The sequence below is a fragment of the Ambystoma mexicanum genome, chromosome 2q, assembly GCF_040938575.1.
Source record: "Ambystoma mexicanum isolate Mex_15411 chromosome 2q, UKY_AmexF1_1, whole genome shotgun sequence".
NCBI lineage: Eukaryota > Metazoa > Chordata > Amphibia > Caudata > Ambystomatidae > Ambystoma > Ambystoma mexicanum.
Genome location: NC_090924.1, coordinates 965,547,510 through 965,566,231, shown reverse-complemented (window position 1 = coordinate 965,566,231; position 18,722 = coordinate 965,547,510). Strand labels below are relative to the sequence as shown.

At 42.1% G+C, this 18,722-nt stretch overlaps 1 protein-coding gene across 5 annotated transcripts in view; it reads right to left on the bottom strand.

The window, feature by feature from the left end:
- Positions 1-895: 895 nt before the first annotated feature.
- MYRIP (myosin VIIA and Rab interacting protein) overlaps positions 896-18,722 on the bottom strand; it is a 2,049,246-nt gene continuing 2,031,419 nt past the window's right edge. For all 5 annotated transcript variants that reach the window (XM_069648262.1, XM_069648265.1, XM_069648266.1 and 2 more), the window contains one exon: positions 896-4,975. In XM_069648262.1, the coding sequence (XP_069504363.1) occupies positions 4,943-4,975 (33 nt within the window). In that variant the 3' untranslated portion in view covers positions 896-4,942. The remainder of the gene's footprint in view (positions 4,976-18,722) is intronic.

Here is an 18,722-nt window from a genome sequence, read left to right as displayed (position 1 = left end):
TCCTTCCTTTCAACAATGCCAATTGTAATACTGCCCATGTGTATGGGTCAGACCAGTTTGGTAATGGCCCCTACTGCCCTCCAATAGATCTCATTACGCCTGAACCATTATTTCAGGTGGCAGAACCTTATTAGCTTGTAGGGCGCACGCGCGTTGTGGTTATCGATTTATTAGCTGGCCAGCAACAGTTCAGAGATGTTATCAACTGAATCAAATTCAACCAAAGGCATTAATAGTTTAATTGAGCCTCTCAAGCCACACAAGATAAGCATCTGGGCATTCAAGTTCTGAGTCAAGTTATTGACTGTGTATTTGCCTCTTTAGGAGGGTGTGCCAGCTTGTTGTGCCTGTTCAGCTCTGTGATCTTTTGCCTGATAGCAACCACAATCAAAAAAGCATTCGAAGTAGATTGTCCAGCCTTCGTCACGCAGTGCCATTACTTCTACTACCTGTGTATTTCGGCAGTGTACAGTCGATTTTAGAACTGGTAGATGTAGGAAAGTTGCCTATCTGCCTGTACCATACCTCAAGCAGATGAGCAACGCACATGGCTGTAAAAACAGAAACTGAGATGAGTGCTGATTTTCTATTCTTGTGGTCACCTACATTTCAGAAGAGTGTTGCCAACAGAAGAATCTTCCTAGCACCAGCAGAATCAATACCACCCCTTACCTAATGTAGGCTTAGGTGCGCGAGTAACTGATGAGATAATGCCTATTTGTTGTACAGTACCCGAGGGCAACAATATTAAGGCAGAACCACCTGGATTAAAGTAACAGTGAAACAGTTGGAAGCCATTTCAGATGTAAGAGGCAGTTTAAGTTACGATTTGTTCACACACACATTCTTAATCGATAAACACACTTTTGAAAGCACATGACTAATGCACAAAAAGTAAATGTTATAACTTTTACTGGATGGATCTTATAATGTTGCTTTTCATCAATAATACTATATGATTTCTCTTACTTTGGAAAACAAAGCACCCAACTTTCCTTGATTTTACTTCAGATAGATTTGTACAATAAAATGTTTTCTCTAGACATAATTGTGTTAATTTATAAAAAAAATAATCTTAATATAAATATTAAAACTAAACCATTAAATCAGTGGATGAGAAAATATCTCTTAATCATAATTTAGTATATTTAAAACAGTAAATGAATCATTTGCAAATATTTGGCACATGTATACTTTTTGTAAAAATGTAAATACTATATTAAGAGATTTTTGCAATGCTTACACAGTACACATTTGTTGGAGAAGACTAAATAGGTTTTTACATTTGAACACAACATGGTCTTTTCATGCTTCTTGTGGGAGACAATTTTATAATCCACTTTCCTTCTTTTTTTTCTTTTAAACACACCACTACAACAAAAGGCAAATAGGTTATCTAACGAAATCATTCCAATCTTGTTAAATACTACATAATACTACCTAAGTTTAACAGACACTTATGCAAACCACCTTCAGTGACACTTTATGACAAGTATGACGTATAGCTGCAGAAATAAAACGTCGGTAGGTTGGAAGCTACAGTTGGTGGACAACACATGAACAGGCTGAGAGAGACCCTGGAAAAGTGTGAAGAATGTTCCAAAATCGTGGGAATACCACTACGGTGAACATAGAAGGGCTCTTACAATTTTGTAAATTGTGAAAGGCTTGGGGTTTTATCCTAGGTGTGAGAAATCGAGACGGGGCCCTTTGTTCTCTGGGCCTAGAAAGAGACAGTATGACATAAGAGGGGCTCTCACAAACAAATGAGGAGAAGGTTTGAGCTGGACAGATATTTCTTCACTTTGTTTGAGGTTTTTGGTTGGCGGACAACACCACAATTATGTGGATTCAGCTCTCTATAGGTGCAATGGGAATATGTAGGCCAGCAGTGGTACACAACATGCAGCCCGTGGGCAAAATGTGGCCCTTCAGGACTTTATTTACGTCCCTTCAAGTCACATGTGATTAATGATGAAGTGTTTCCCGGCCTAATGTCAGTTAGTCACCAAGCCTAGTATTTCAGGAGTGCTTTGCTATCTAAAAACACGATTTCTGTCCCATAATACAATTAAATGAAAGTGGTAATGCATTAAAAGACAACGTATCATGTGCTATAGTAAAAAAAGTAATTCATAAAAAGTACACTTTAAAAACCATGTTTTTTCAAAACAATTTGCAGCAATTTGTGGTTTGATTTGTAAAGCGACCATGTTACGTAGATCAAATGCCCATACCATCCCACTCATTCCGATGGACAGTTCGGCCCACTGTATGGGACTTATGTAGTACATTTGGCCCTCCAGAAAAACGCGTTGCGCACCCCTGGTAGGGGAAGAGATGACGTCGGAGCATGTGAGTAAGGAGAACAAGGTCTAAGATCCACATCCAACGATAAACATGCAAGTCTTCAGTGCTCTTAACATTTCAGTCGTGTTCGAGTTGGTATTGTGGTGGTGGGAACATGTCCTTCTGTGTTACACTTTCAACAGTAGTCCTATTTTACTGCGCCCCTTTTAGTAAGAATAAATCATACCAACACCCTCCGCCCCTCCAAATAGATATACAAGGGGTAAGGCAGTTAGTAAGGGTAACAAACAAGCAGTATACCACAGGGGTTTGCCTCATTCTCAAAATAAACAAACACAATAAATCAAAGAAAGTCCTTAAACCGGCATAGTAAAACAAACATTTAAAAAAGAACAGACTGCACATAAAGAGATTAAAGTGGTGGAGGATTCCAGAGGAAAGATCCTTCAGGAGGGAGAGGTCTATCACAACCTAACTCGTATTTTTTGGCTGAAAGGGGGTGGGCGTTTGATGGAAGCCAACATCCTAGTGAAGTGCAAAAATGGTTTTCTTTGCAGTAACTTCTACATCAGTCTGTGATAAATAGAATGCATCTAAAAATCAATACCTTCATTCAGCGCGACTGGTTTGTCAGCACACACCTTGTTTGTTGTGCATACACAGAACAGATGATCCTAAAAATGTTTGCCACTGCAGATGTCTTAGTGCTCTGGACAGTGATGGTCATATACACGTTAGACGGTAAATATGCACGTTAAACTCTAAATACATTAAATGTTGTACTTTTTCCAAACGTAAACATTTTGGCAACCTGTATTCTATTTTTGCAAACGTATGGGAGGTGACATGTTTAAAGTTGAACGGTGCAAAAGAGAGGTGAAGGAGTAGTTAATCGAAGTTTGGCGATTTTGTAGATGATCTTTAAAGAGATTTGAATCAAGAGGGCAAGGTATACAAGAGAGAAAAAGACAAAAGAATAAACTGTGATTGAAAAAGTTATTTTACACTCTGAAGCCCGAATATTCGGAAACCAAGACGTCTGCTTATTGCATCCTCAATCAGGACCAATACAAAAAAAGGCAGCATGATGACGGGACTATTAAAAACAATTAAGAAACTTTTGACCACCATTTTATCTCCCCTTTCAGATGTCCACTTCATGGCTCACTTCCTTCTTTTACCTCTGTGCTCCTTTCCTGAATCTTTTTCCTGCCCAATTGTGTGGTCCGTAGCTAAAGTGCCAATTAAACAGCAAATCAAATGTTTCCTGTTTATGCTTTTAAATAGGTTGAGTGACTCCTCACCTGATACATTTAAGTTCAATCTACAGCACATCTACCAATGTCCATCAGTTTATGTCCCTTGGTGTGTTTGTCAGGGTGAATGTCTTCCATAATCCTCCTTAACTTCCTACAGGAGGCAATAAAGTCAGCCACATATGGATGACTGGTCACCCAAATCTCGCACACAGGACGAGGCAATTCCTGCCTCCAATTGGATGTCGGTCTTAAATTTTAGGGGGTTACGCAAGTGGCCACCCTGCACAGTGTTTTGCATGAAGGAGGTCCATTGCTCCCATTAACCTTTCATTGAGGTTGCCAACTTCCATAAGGCCAGTTTCAGAGGTTAGTGCCACTACATTTGGGATTTTTGTACAGTACACAATCAGGGGTTAGGTGAAGGACTCATTGAATAGAAAAGAAAATTGGGGAAAAAGCAAGAAAAAAAAGTCTGTTTTCCCTTCCATTATGAGACAGAGAAGCATTTCATCCTTTCATTTCGTGGTTTCCTTAATGTGAACTTCTTTGCCATAAAGGGACACAGATATGCAAAGACCTAAACATGAAAGGTGAACTGATTGGTTTTCTACTTACACAATGTTTTTCAGCTCTTTCAAAATAGAACATGGTGTCAATCTGCCTTGCAGCCTAAATAGCATACAAACCTTGCTTGTATAACGTATTATAAAAACTGTTCCTTATGCCACATGACACGTACATGGTTGTAACAATAAATGGTGTGTGAAAAAAAGCGTGACATTTTAATTGAAAGGGTTATGCCACATAAATAGTGGCGAATGCTTAGGATTCACCCCAGATATCAATTGTTAGAAGGCCCTTTCTAGCAAGCAACCATTCCACTTGAGTGAGGCAAGCATAATGATCCCCATCAAACCAATACCTTCTTATTGATCAATAGTAATAGAATGCATGATGAATGTACAGGGACCGAAAATCTTTAAAATAGAGATTCTTGTTTTCCTTTCACAGGATTCACTCAATTCTAACAAAATGAAGCATACAAAAACATACGGGATTGTAAGACCATACTTCATAACAATAAAATAAAGTCAAAAGTTCATCTGAAAACGCGGAGCCATGCTTTCGAAACTCAGGATCCTTTTTGGAGTCTTCTGAGAATGTAAGGCAGAGTTTCAAAGAGCAGAGCACAATGCTGAAGACTTGTAGATCTTTCTCATTGAGGTATCTGAACGAAGCCCTGGTGCTGAGGCATTGTGGGTTCTTGAGGATCGATCTTCCAGTCGCACATACAATGGCTGTTTAATAAAGAACAAAGGCACTCTTCTGTACAGCCGTAGGCAGTGTATCATTGGCAGTGCGGAGTCTTAATGTTAGTACATTAAAGAGGCTCTCCTTGTTGGTTCCTGCAGCAAAACAAAAAACACGTAGAGCTTAAAAAACTGTTTTGACTAAATACACGTAAAAGAATAGACTAAACTAGAATAAACAAAGGTTTGTGTCATTGCTGCTGACCAACTTGGTGGCTTACATATATAACTTGAAAGGCAGCGGAGCTGGCCCTTTACTACGGTTGGTAAAAATTGCTTGCTAGATCAGAGAGTTTTGTAATAACCAAATAATGTGCTAACAGGGTGTTGGATACATTTTTGTACTGATATTTGTAAACCAATTTGACCTTTTTGAATTACCCCTTGTTTTTATTTTTGTGGTCCCATAGATTCTCAGTTCCATTCCCTCTCAATTGTACTACTCTTAGCACCGATAACAATTTTCATTTTCGGAATCCCTAAAAACAAAAACAAAAAAAGCTCTTTTGAGGTATGTTTGATTCAGTGAAACCATATACGCCTTGCTGTCCGGATAGTCTGATTTGTTATAATGGTGACGACTATAATAACAATAACTTCAGACATGGATTCAGTATTGGGAGACCTTTACACGTCTTCTAAATGGAAAAACTGCCAGGGCACATCTGCTACTGGTGTGGCCTTCCCACACCAACAGTGTGGGTAGCTTATCCAGCGGTTGTAGTGCACCCGAAGTGCACTGTTGTGCTGCTCGAGGTTCTGCTCGTGTTTCTTTGGATCTGTGCCTGTCTACATGAGGAAGGTTGATAGCGTGGAAACCTATGATTGGAAACGGTGTTTTGCCTGTCTGCGCCGAGAGGCTCTGCTCTCCATTCAAAAGTCTTCCCCTGCCAGCATTTAGATCCCGCCCACCTCCCAGCAAACCTTTAACTCACACATTCCCACGCACCCGAAGTGCACGCGAGTGTGCTTTTGTGCTGGTGGTTCTGCTCGTGTTTCTTTGGACCTGTGCCTGTCTGCAAGAGGAAGGTTGATCGCGTGCAAACCTGTGCTTGGAAATGCCATTTTGCCTGTCTGCGCTGAGAGGCTATGCTCTCCATTCAAAGTAAAAACTTTGATGTTCCCTCAAACATCCACAATCTCTGTGGTTCCTACGGGCCGTGCAAATTCTCCGTGTTTTTTTTTGTCTGTCTTCCTCCGCCTGCACACTGATCCTGCCCACCTCCCAGCAAACCTATAACTCACCAGTGCGCGCGCACCCAAAGTGCACGCAAGTGTGCTGTTGTGCTGTTTGGCTGTGCGTGTGGCGTGTGGCGACTATTTTTCTTTTCACATTAGCTCCACTGGGCTACCCCATCCTTGGATTGTCCTGCCCTTTTCTTTTTATTGTGGATTAACTTGGTATGCATGGTAAGTCATGGAGGCATATCTTCAATCTTACCTTTCTTTTTTCACTAAATTTCATTCTTAGAACATTGGGTTCAAGTGTTATGTGCTTGCGGGCTATACTGAATCAAAAGTCTACCCTGTGATGTGAATGGCCTTATTGATATTGTTAACCATGCACTGTTGATGTTTTACAACTTTCAGTATACTTAGAAACTGTTGCAGCTGCGACTACGTATCTAAACATATACCCGTTCAGGGTAATTCGGTACCTAGCTGATGTGACTCAAAAGTTAACCCTGCCCCGTGAACTTAAACAGAAACCTTTTCTGTGTATATAACATTGTGGAAGTTATTTCCACTCTCTCCCTATTTTTTGTTTGGTGTGGGGACCTTGGGTTGGCTGCTGATGTATACCACTGAGAAGTAGGTTCAGCTTATTTCCAAATTCCACGAGGAGTGGGACCAGGGTCAGTTTAGGAGTATCACTTTATTTGGTTCCTTACCTTTGTAAGAGACAACGTCTGCAGTGTCTCAGAGGGGGTCATTGTTAGGCTCTGGTACCAGGAGTTGCATACATCCAGGGACGCGGATGGCTGATGATATTTTATCCACGCCCTTTGTTTTTACGCTAGTAAAGAATAAGTTGAGGATGGCACTGGCGCCTCCTCTGCCACTACCCCCACCGAGCCCCATTGATTCTGTAATGCTGGGCCTGGGAGGGCAGGGGAGCTCACCTATTTGGATTGAGTCAGGGGTGCCTTGGATTGGGGAGGAAGTGGCCCATTCGGGGTGTGCATGCACTACCTATGGGAGAATCACCCAGGAGGGGCCACAACAATGAGGACCATTCCCTTTGTAGATACACCTTTGGCATTTCACCCCGATGATGCCCATTTCTCACAATACCCTTATGCGATCGGCGGAACTGGGGGGGGGGGCACCACTCCAGTCGGCTCAGGAGCAGGAAATGAATGCTGGGTTGAACAATGACTTCATGGGGATTAGATTTGAATTTAAGAAACATTTTGTCTACCTGAAGGCGATATTAAATCACCTGGGTAACTTAACAGATGCAGTGCACTTATGGGAGGGTTATCGTTTGTCGCTTATCAAGTCACTTCAGGAAGATCTGCCCACGGGTCTGAGGGAGGGGGGACTTGCAGATTATGCCTGTTTTGCCCATTTCTCCCTCGAATCTGTTCCAGCTTGGGCGGGTCCCTCAGGGAAATCGAGGGAAAGCGCAGTCTGCATCGAATGTTCCCTCTGTTCAGGGGAAAAAAAATAAAAGGACAAAAAAAAACAGCTGTGTAACCAAAAATGATATGGGTCGCAGAAAAAGCCTCCCCGGAGTCATCGGCTAATCTGATCACAGAGCTAATCTGATCACTAAGGATGCCGAAATGTCGAGTGAATTGGGCTATGGTCTTGACATTGAGTCAGAAAGTGATATGACAGATAAATGGGGAGGTAGAGAGGCAACTAACATTCTTACGGAAGAAATGGGGTATAAAGGTCTCAAGAAAAAGATTATGCTAACTCCTGTGAATACCAGAGCATCACAAGTGAAGAGGAATCCTATTCACGCCCCGAAGGGGGTGCATCAGATATTTCAACAGAAGGGGCCCAGATCCTCTTTACTTATTCAGGGAGATGATAAAGACACCCATGTCTCAAACACGATTGTAATAAGCCCCAGTGTGGACTTAAATCATTGTGATAACTGTGGCATAATATCAGGGGTAGGTTCGTACCAGAGAGACCCGAAACCCTGCAGTAATAGTCCCGCCAGCTATGGGTGTAGAGTCAATTCCTGTCTCAGTGCCTTCATTTAAAATGCCCTCAGTGCAACAAGGCGCAGTGAGTAATGAAACAATGTCTCAAAACAAGTCGCAAATTGAAGCGTTCATTAGATCAACAATTTGTGAAATGTTTGAGGCAAGAAACAGCAGGACCGTCTCTAACCCTATGACGGGAACCGATAAGGACATGAGTCTAACTGTAGAAGTCTCCAACAAGCTCCCAGATCCAGTTGGTACAAAGATTGAATTACGAGGGGCAAGAACTAATGTAACTGAACTTTGCCCAATAATCAGTGGGAACAACTTGGAAAAGGTCTGTTTGGAGTGTGATGGTCAAGACAACAAGAAAGGCCCACCAATAAAGAAAGCCAAGATTCAGAATATTGCAAATTCTGTATTCCAAAGCGAACCAAGTAATGTTCAGTGGAGAGAGCCCTGTTTTCCGGACCATCCTAGTATTTTATTGTACCATATATTCGAACATGGGGTCCCCCCTCCTTGAATAGGCCAAGAATTAGTGCCCTCTTTAATGAGATTCCCGTATTGAGACAGCTGTCTTCTGCGGATTTGAAATTGGTGGACTACGTCCATCCAGAGCAACTTGACCATGTATGATTGGCCCTTAACTCAAAATCAGTATTTGCGGCGATCCCATCAGAAATATCACAATTTAATAGATTGGGGTATGAGGTCCTTATTTTTAGTCCAGGTTTGTTGCTGTCGCACCTGGAAGAAGACTTAAAATAATTCCCCAGGGCGGCACGGGAGGGATTGGGGCCTAGAACAATATCGCCCGCAGGCCCAAAAGAAGGGGATGATCCGAGCAGTTGGTGCTGGTTAGCACTAACATTGCGAGAATATCTTTCAATTGAAATCCTTGCAAAAAAATCTTTAACCACCCTCGTGATATCAGGTTGCTATCCTGGAATTCACATGGTCATGCTCACCTCTCTTCCTCTTACTCTCTCTGTGAAAGACTAAATAGCTGCTCTATTATTTGTATACAAGAATCCTGGATGACTAAGGCTTTCCATCTAGATGGTTATGACGTCCGTCAATTGCTGGCAAATAAGGGAATAACGGGACAACCTTTTGGTGGCCTCTTAATTGCCATCAAAAGTGGTATAGGAATGTCAATAATAGATACTCTTTCCCTTCCTGCTAGTGTTTTGGAAATAATAGTAAAAGTAGATGCAGAGGTGGGTCCACTGTTTATGTCAGTAATTAATGTATTCTGGTCCCCCAATCATAACCTCTATGATGGAATTAAGGAAATTAATACATTGATCCTCGACGCAATGCTGAAATATCACGGATTACAGATAGTGGTTGTGGGTGATTTAAATGCACACATTCCTAGTATTTCATCCTCTCTGTCAAGGGAAAAACTGGAATTAGGTATCCTGACACCCTCTGTAGAAGAGGGTAAAAGTCATAATTGGTGCCCCCCCCCGCCGGGAGTACTAGAAAATCCCTATACGGCCAGCTATGGGCCAATTCATTTGCTAATTGGGGCCTTGGTTCAGTAAATTTTACTCTGGAAGGACACCTAGATCCCACACTTGGTCGGACGGACTATACACTTCCATCATTGACTATATCTTTGTTTGGTTTTCTTTTTGACTGTCGTCACTCTTTCAATATCTTGCACTCATCTTTGAGTGATCACAGAACTTTAGAAGTGGCACTATCCATTACTATGACACTGCCTCCACGCTCGACAATGCTATCTAAATTGGATTTAAACAATGCTAAAAATTGCATGATCTGGCATAATGACAACACAAAAAATGTAAACAAGGTTTTTGTGTTGGATTATCATTCAAATCCAATACAATCTAGGCAGGTCATCTTTTCCCAGCATCACTTCCCTAAGTATCTAGAGGACTTGATCCTTAAAAACAGTAAAATACAAGTTAAAAAATCCTTGAGGTCTAGACACAAACATATCTATGATCTGAGGGTAAAGGAAAGTAAAAACTAACGTAAAAAGGAGGTAAGAAGTGTACTCAACAGCAATTTATCAGTAGATACCAAGAAAATAGCCATTAGAAAGCTGAAACAACGTCTGAGAAATTGGCTAAAATAGCATAAGGCCAATATGCTTCAGGCTGATAGTGAAGTGATTCTGCGAGCCTTGAAGGAAGGTTCCTCACGTGGATTTTGGCAGTTGATTAACACTATTGAGTCGCCAGAGATTTAGGATGATACGATCTCAATCACGGTGGTAACATGGAAAGGGCATTTTACAAGCTTATATGCCCCAAGAAAGATGTGATATGAGGTGAGCAAATGGGTGATTAATCACTCTTGGAAGCTTGATTTTTCCGTAAATGATATTGTGAGACTAATTTAAAGATCAAGTACATCGAGAGCAGCAGGCCCAAATCAGCTGGCAAATGTTAAATTAAAGGCAAAGCCTGAAATTTGGGCCAAAGCATTAGCTATACTGTTCTCGGATATTATTACCACTAGACCTATTGAATACACATGTACCTATCTAATCTATAAAAAGGGAAATAGGTCCTCTCCCCTTAATTACCGGCCAATTGTATTACTAGATGCAGTTTCCAAAATCTTTGCTGAGCTTGTGCTATCAAAAGTCAACGAATGGGCAGAAGCAAACTCCATACTATCTGGGTATCAATTTGGATTTCTCAAAGCAGTATGTACAGATGCGGTAGGTTTGATAATTTCTCTAATGCAAGAGAAGTCGTGGGTCAAAAACGCTACTCCAATTTATATGGCAGCGATGGATTTATCCTTAGCTTTTGACCTTGTTGAGTGTTCATTGCTATGGTCAAAATTATCATCTTGCCAAGGATGCATATTTGCTCCTACACTATTTAATCTTTATGTCGCAGATGTAGGCATACCTCTGGCTAAAGCTGCATTTATTTTTCCAAAAATAGAAAGTATGAAAATATGTTGGTGTGCCTATGCAGATGATTTTTTGTTAATTGACTGTACACCGCTAGGCCTCCAGCATGTTTTAACGTCCTATTCCAATTATCTGACCTTGATTAGTCTTGTGATAAATACTGGGAAATCGGTGATCATGCGGTTGAGTTATCATTAAAAAGCCACCCCTTATAGCTTGTATTTAAATAGAGTGAAACTTGCAATTCACACCTCAATGAGATACCTGGGTTCCCCAGTTTTCGAGAACCCTAGAAAACGCTTGTATCTATATTATATATTGGAGAATGCCGGCAATCTCATATTACAAATGAGGAAAGTTTTGGGGAAATACTGTAAGTACTCACTGTCGCCTCTACTGAGTTTCTATAAATTAAAGGTGATTCTGAAACTTTGTTACAGCTTAGAGCTTCAACCTCTTAGTATGACTGATCTGAACATGATAGAAGCAAGAATCTGGCGAGCGCTACTGACATGTCTACCAAAGTGGGTTTTCCGCTAGCTGCCTTAAGATACGAGCTGGGCTTGCAATCTCTGACGAATCTGGTAAATTGGAAAAAAAAAGAAAATATCATCTATATTAAATTGGGCACTAAGTTTAGAGCAAGCAATCAAGAGGCCGGTCTCATTTCTGATTTAAGTGGACTGTGTCAGAGTGTTTTTGAGAAGTTGGGGATAAGTAAGGCCACCCTAGTACAAAACCCAACACGTGTTAAGCAATTGATGCAATACTTAGACTGGGCGGGAACAATGGAACAAGTTATGAAGACTAAACTATATTATCATTTGGTATCTCAATTTAAGTAGTTAAGCACTGCAGAATCTTATCTAGTACGTTTTTCGGATTTACTATGGCGGAATGCGTATATGAGATTTCGTTTCAATGTTTTATTAACCGGTAAAATAATTGAGATTAGAGATGGTAAACTGAGTGGATGCTATCTGTGCAGATTCTGTAAGAATGGCAATGTTAAAGAAACCCGTAAACACTTGTTATTAGAATGTTCTGCATTAAGCTCTCAGCGCATTGCAAGTTTTTTTAAACTTGTATGAGACCCAGGGAGGGTTGTCCTGGACTCAGTATTGTGGGAAATGCTACATGGCACCACTGTGGGGCTTAAAATTACTGTGGTTAAATTCTTGTCAGACATATGTGGTCTAATACAACTCAAACCCAATCTGTATGCCGGCGATTGAATGAACTGATAATCACAGAGGCTGATGCAGAAACCTATGTAGTGCACTTCTGCTTGCCAGCTTTTTGTTCTAATTGTTATTAAACTGTTATTTGTTTTATATGACGGAATATTGAAACTAATGGATTCGATTTAACTGCTTAAAGATCAATTGTCTGTAAAACTGAACTAATTGCCAAAACGTGGACAGGGAGATAGAAAGATATGTATTGATTTATTTTCTGTTTTGGTCTTCTGTTCAGTTGTTATCGAAATGCTACCTGTTTTATAGGTCTTTTCTGTGGTTAATGTATTTGAAGATATTGTTCAAAATGAAAATTTTTAAAGATTTTTGTAAAACCATAAACAAAAAAATAAGTGAAATTAATCTTGTAGTGCGAAGCCTGGGTGCCTTAATTCATGGTGCATAGTTGGAGTGTGTCTTATGTGGTACACGTTGGGTGTTGTGTGTAGGCCAGACACAGTGATTAGTTCATGGCACTGCATGCTTGTTAATACGTCTATAACATGCATGCACGCATGCGTTTGATATAAAGGGGCTGCGCTTGTCAAGTTGGATGGGTTCTGGGAGAATGGGTGTGGTACACAATGATCAGAGATTGAAGTGCACAAATACTTTCGTCGTATATAAAACTGTAGGAAAGAATGGGTTTGAAAAGATTTATTTAGGAAAAACAGCCTATCGAATAATGCCATGGGAACAGTTTTCATTAATATTCACAAAAAATCTTTGATTAAGTGAAAAAACACTCACTTGTTCATGAGAGTATAAAAGCAGAGATAACTACAAATTCAATACCAAGAGAGCAAAATTACATAAAATTGTGTGATTTAATGCAAAATTGGTGGTCTGGGTACATTTTTGCAAAATACCTTTTAAATACCTTCCTTTGATTTTAAATGATTTCACGATTGTAGGTAAGTTATAATAATTGGCGTTTTAGTAATGGAAAATAATTGGCTTTTTAAATGATAACATGACGACGGTTCAGAGTTATTAATAATATTACCTAAAATGCCACAGCTCCTAAAAATTGGTAAAGAATATCTAATAATAAAACTCTCATGTAATAATTGATATGTGTTCAAGGAAATGTCAATCTTATTACAACACTTTTCATTTGAAACCACTGTCAGATTCTTGGTAAATTAAAACTTGAGGCCATTTCTTTATTTAACACTTAATATATTGTGAACCAGGTCACAGACAAAAAAATTAGTTGCAGGAAGTTTGAATGATAATACATAAAACCTTCACATCAACTGATATCAGCAAAAACAGGGACGTCAATTGGGGGTTGCCTGGACTGGAGACTGGAGCTTGCGCTTTTTTATAAATAGTTTGATGCAAACTATTTATAAAAAACGAGCAAGGTCCAGACCTGACGCCACCCAAGCCTGGCCAGTGGAAGCAGCCTGACGCTCCGGTACCTTCATGTCTGTTACTCGAGCTATGGTTGCATAGCAACCATAGCTCGTCCGAGGCTGAGGCAAGGAAGAGCAGGGCTATAAGTGCAGCAGCTACCAGCCACACCGAGGCACATGGGATTCCTCTCCGGGCTGGCAAGACGTTGACCCAAAGCATAAGTAATGCATGATGGTCCAGGTCTAATAGCTTGATATGCTAAAATGTTAAGTTATCTTGATTTATTGGGGAAAGAAAGCAAAAGTAAAGTGTGCGAGTAGATTGGTTGGTTGCACACAGAGCCCCATATCTTGTAGCAGAATTTCATTTGCTGCAGTCAAAAGGGCCAGCGCTGAGCAGCTCGGGTCCACATCCCTGATTTATTGTTGAAAGAAAGAAAAAGTAAAGTGTGCAAGTAGGTTGATTGCACACTGAGCCTCTGTCTTGTAGCAGAATTTCTTTTGCTGCTTTGCTGCAGTCAAGAGAGCCAGCGCTGAGCAGCTCGGGTATATTGTCACTTTTTAGCTTTATATTATGAATCCTCTGCAAATGGCACATGGACAAATATATATTTTCAACTCGAAACTCCTTAATCCATAGTAAAAGAAAAGTTAGGCATCGATCCGTTAGGCTTCACAGGGAGATGGCAGCAATGTAATATTCAATCTACTGCTTTTCAAATCTAAAAAAATAGACTCACTGATTTACTGTGCAAATTGTAGAGCGAATAGGCAACAGCGTAAGTAACGCTGCTTGTGTATTTCAACTGACAATGTGCTCAGTTCAGAGCGAGGATTCATCTCGGAACTCGGTTCATTGTATCGAAAATGCTGTGTACAATTTTTAAAATATTACTGAAAAAGAATGCTAAGTAGTCTGATAGACACGTTACAATTAGAGCTTTATAGACCACTGTAGTGGACTATAGCGGCCCCGGAAGGCCCAGAGACCAGGTTTGCTAAGGATTTTATCAAGGTCTCACCACAGCCTTGATTTATTGGTGAAAGAAAGAAAAAGTAAAGTGTCCCAGTAGGTTGGTTGCACACAGAGCCCCCGGTTTTGTAGCAGAATTTCTTATGTTGCAGTCAAGAGGGCCAGCACTGAGCAGCTCAGGTCCACAGCCCTGATTTATTGGTGAAAGAAAGCAAAAGTAAAGTGTGTGAGTAGATTGGTTGCACACAGAGCCCCTGGTCTTGTAGAAGATTTTCTTTTGCTGCAGTTTTTAGGGTCAGCGTTGAGCAACTCCGGTCCACAGCATTCACTGAAGGGGTGAAGTGCACAGGCGCCTAACCCCTGACTTGTTCACCCCATGATATCAGGTGGCGCTGTGCTAGTGAAGGAGGATAAACTGTATAACAACACATGTTTTCTGGTGAAATATTCTCCCTCTCTCCCCTTCTATCCTGGCTTTCCCTTATCCCTACACCCGCCTATCCACCCCTGCCCCCCCAGAATGAGATTTCGTTCTGTAGTCATGTTGAAATAACAGGGCAGATCCACATAAAGAGGGGATTTATTATTTGGGATCATACACTTCTGTGATAATATGGCCCTTGACACACTGCTACATACAATGATTCATTCTTGTATTAAATGTGTGTCATATTACATTGATATTGTAACCATATTTTTCTTAGTGTACGGAGGGATACTGCATTAGGATGCCCCTTCCGGTGATGCCACGTGGGGCGGGGTCACATGCCATCACTTCTTGTGATGTCACTCGGGGGCAGGCCATGTGATGTAACTTCCGCTACCCCTGGCATTTTTGTGAAATTTCGTCCCTGAGCAAAAGATGAAAAATAAGAGAAATGAAAGGGTAGGCTAGTCAAGAATATTAACCGAGATCGAATGACAGTTGAAATAAGCAGGTTATTAGGTTATGCCAAAATATAATCAGGAGGGAAGACCTGGGAGAGAATTGCAGGTACAAGGGTAAAACAGTGGAATGCTTGGGCTTGTGATTTTGCAGCCTTAGTCTTTTCCCCTTTGTTTTTTGAGTTTGTTCCCCAGTTAGGGTAGCTAATTTAAATTCGATGCGGGCAGGATGGCAGAGTCAGTACAGACTAGTGCCTGCTCCTACAATTAGCTGGGCAGAAGAGTAGCAAACTGATTTCAAAAGACAGAGGGAGGTTTGGTAAAGGCCTATTGAAAGAGTACTGTGACCGCCACTGTGGAGCAGAAAAAGCATTTTACAACAATGCAAAGGTCAGAACGGGGAACAATAGATTGAATGTGCTTGATTCATTTTCATTTTAGGCAAGTTGCTGTTTTTGAGATGTGAGCCTTGAAGGTCAGTTAAGAGTGAAGGAAAAAGACATGAATTGGAGAAGCAAGGACTGATAACCAGCCCAGAACATTTTATGTTGATGTGGGAAAATCAATTAGTAAATACTCAGTTTTGGATGGGTTATGTTTTCAATGGAGGGAGGCAGTTGAGCAAGAGACGTTACCAGCTGCAGGTGATACTCTCCAATAAAGCAGAGTGTTGGCAACATATTGATTGGCCGAGACACTGACTCTACAGCAGATCTTCCAGGGGGTCTAGACAGAAAGCTTTGGTTCTAGTAATGAACCTGGGGAATAAAGAAAGGGAACGGAGGGGAACTCGGATTAGATGATTCCCCCCAAATTAGGACCTGGTTGATAGGATAGAGGGCAACCAGACCAGCACTCACTCAATTAGTGCTCTTAAATGTAAATAATAATCCAAGGAGAGATTTCAAGTGCATCAACCAGACAGTTGAGGGCAGATGTCTCTAGACTGAATAATCAGGGTTATCAAGATTGTTTTTTCAGAAGTGGGGACATTTGTCCAGATTCAAAAGACAGCAACATACCTTTAGGGATGGAGAAACTGGAAGATGCAAATAAGCCAAATGGCCACCAAAGCAACACAATATGAACTTGACCATTTTTGGAAGGGTGATGGGTTCAACGGGTAGGAAGGAGGAGTCCCAAAGAGGGATGGCTCACTGTAAAGCAGATTACTTATAGACCGTGGATATTGGTGGCAAACCTACATTGGACACAGGAAATGTCATCAACAAAGAATAAAGAGCCTTAAATAATGTATTTATTTATTGTGCATTTGTAGGGCGCTTATACATCAAGTAAACTGTGTTTCAAAGCACCCACAGGGCAGCAGGGAGGGAACATGGGAATGCAAATCAAATAGGACTATGAAAAATAGAGGCAGACCTACTAGGCAGAACGTGCAAGTGCAGAGAGAGAGAAGGGATAAGCGAGTGAGAGGGTAAGTGCTAGGTGTACCAAGAGGGAAGTGCTAGGGAGTGAGCAGCTATAAGTGCCTATGTGAGTGTGGTCAGCAGCCAATAAATAAGGGCAGGCCTGTGATGAATAGGCCAGTGGGTGCCAAGGCAAATGTTGGGAGCGGGTGGAGGCTGAAGGCGATTGGGTCTGGGGGGCCAGGACCCAAGAGGACACATAAGGGCTGTGGCCACCAATCTCAGCAACTGTGGGGTTTAGCAGAGGAGGGAGGAAGGGAAGTTGGAGGTGAAAAGGAAAGACTTGATGAGGTTCTGGAATTTGAGGAGATCCGGCTCATGACAAAGAGGAAGGGGGAAGACGGCTCCATAGGAGGGAGCCTACTGAGGAAAGAGATTGTCCACCTGTTCGCGGTTTAGCAATGAGCTTCATACACAGAGTTGGTGCCGGAGGAACGTACAGATCTGGAGGAAGAGTATTTAGTTAGAGCAAGTTGTAGATACCGTGGTCCCGGGCCCCAGACAGCCTTATGGTTACAGCAACAGGGAGTCAATGGAGAGTTTTTAGGGCTGGAGAGATGCGGTCCCTGGGCTTGAGGCCTAGGATAAGTCTTGCAGCCCTATTCTGGATTAGCTGGAGGGGTCATAGAGAAGAAGAGGGAAGGTTAAGAAAAAGGCTATTGCAGTAGTCTAGCATAGAGAGAACCAGAGCTATGGAGACATTGAGCTTCTGGGGGAAAGTGAGCAGAGGAATAATTACTTTGAGGAGGTGGAGGTGAAAGTGGGACATCTTGGCAAGGACCGAAATGTGGGGGAGGAAGGAAAGTGAGGAGTCGAAGGCGACTCCAAGGTTTCTGGAGAAGGGGAAGGGGAAGGGGGAACGCCCATAGAAGATGGCCAGAGTGAGGGGAAGAAAGAGGGAACAGGAGTTCCAATAGGAAGGATCTCGGTCTTGCTGGCGTTGAGGCAGAGATCATTGGAAGTACACCAGGACTGGATGGCAGACAGGCAGTCAGGAATGATGGAGGAGGAAAGGAGATGGTCAGAGGGAAGTTTAAAGAAGAGTTGTGTGTCATCTTCTTAACTGTTACGCTCACCTGGTCTCTGCGGAGGCATTGGGGCATGGTTGCAGCCCTCCCAGGGATGAAACTCCTCTTGTCTGTTCCTCCCTCTGTGTCTGTGTGGGAAACTGCGGTGATGAGCAGTGCGGTTCCTGCGTAAATATAAGGGGGGGTCGTATGAGTATGCAGCCTGTGGTCCCTGACCCCTTCTCCAGACCTCTTCTCCTTGGATGTGGCTTCCCTGGGGTTGCACTACTCTTGAGGCTCACCTGCTGAATGATTATGATGAGCTCTCCATCCTGCTGCTTCTGGCAGGGGCGCTTGTTGAAGGGAACCGAGTTCCTTCACTGGTCCCTTGTCGTGGAAGTGCAGGCCAGCTGCGAATAGTCCACTTCTCTTGTAGGTAAGTGTTTCCCTTGTTTTCACATGCCCGCTTGTCTTCCGATTGTTGTAATTGTAAAGTTTGTTCTCTTTCCTATGTATGTAATGTCTATTTTCTCTGCGCTCTCCCCTTGCAGGTGGTGTAGCAGTGCCGGGGGGTAGCAGTGGTAGAAGAAGCAGTGCCGGCAGTAAGGATGAGCGGGGCTGAGATGGTCCGACAGCTGGTAAGTAGCCTTTAATGGTGCCTTAGGGTGCGCGCTGGGTTTTAAATGCGGCGCGACCCTGGATTGGGTGTTTTCAGGAGTTCTAACCTTGTCTTGTCTTCTTTTCTCGTTTCAGGACTTCGGCTTCGTGGGACAGAAGGCGCAAATGCTGCGGCCTTGATTCGGGACCTGCCAAGAAGATGGAGCGTTGCCGTGAGATGCGAGCCAGGGTCCAGGTAAGGATGCTGTTGTTTCAGGATCAT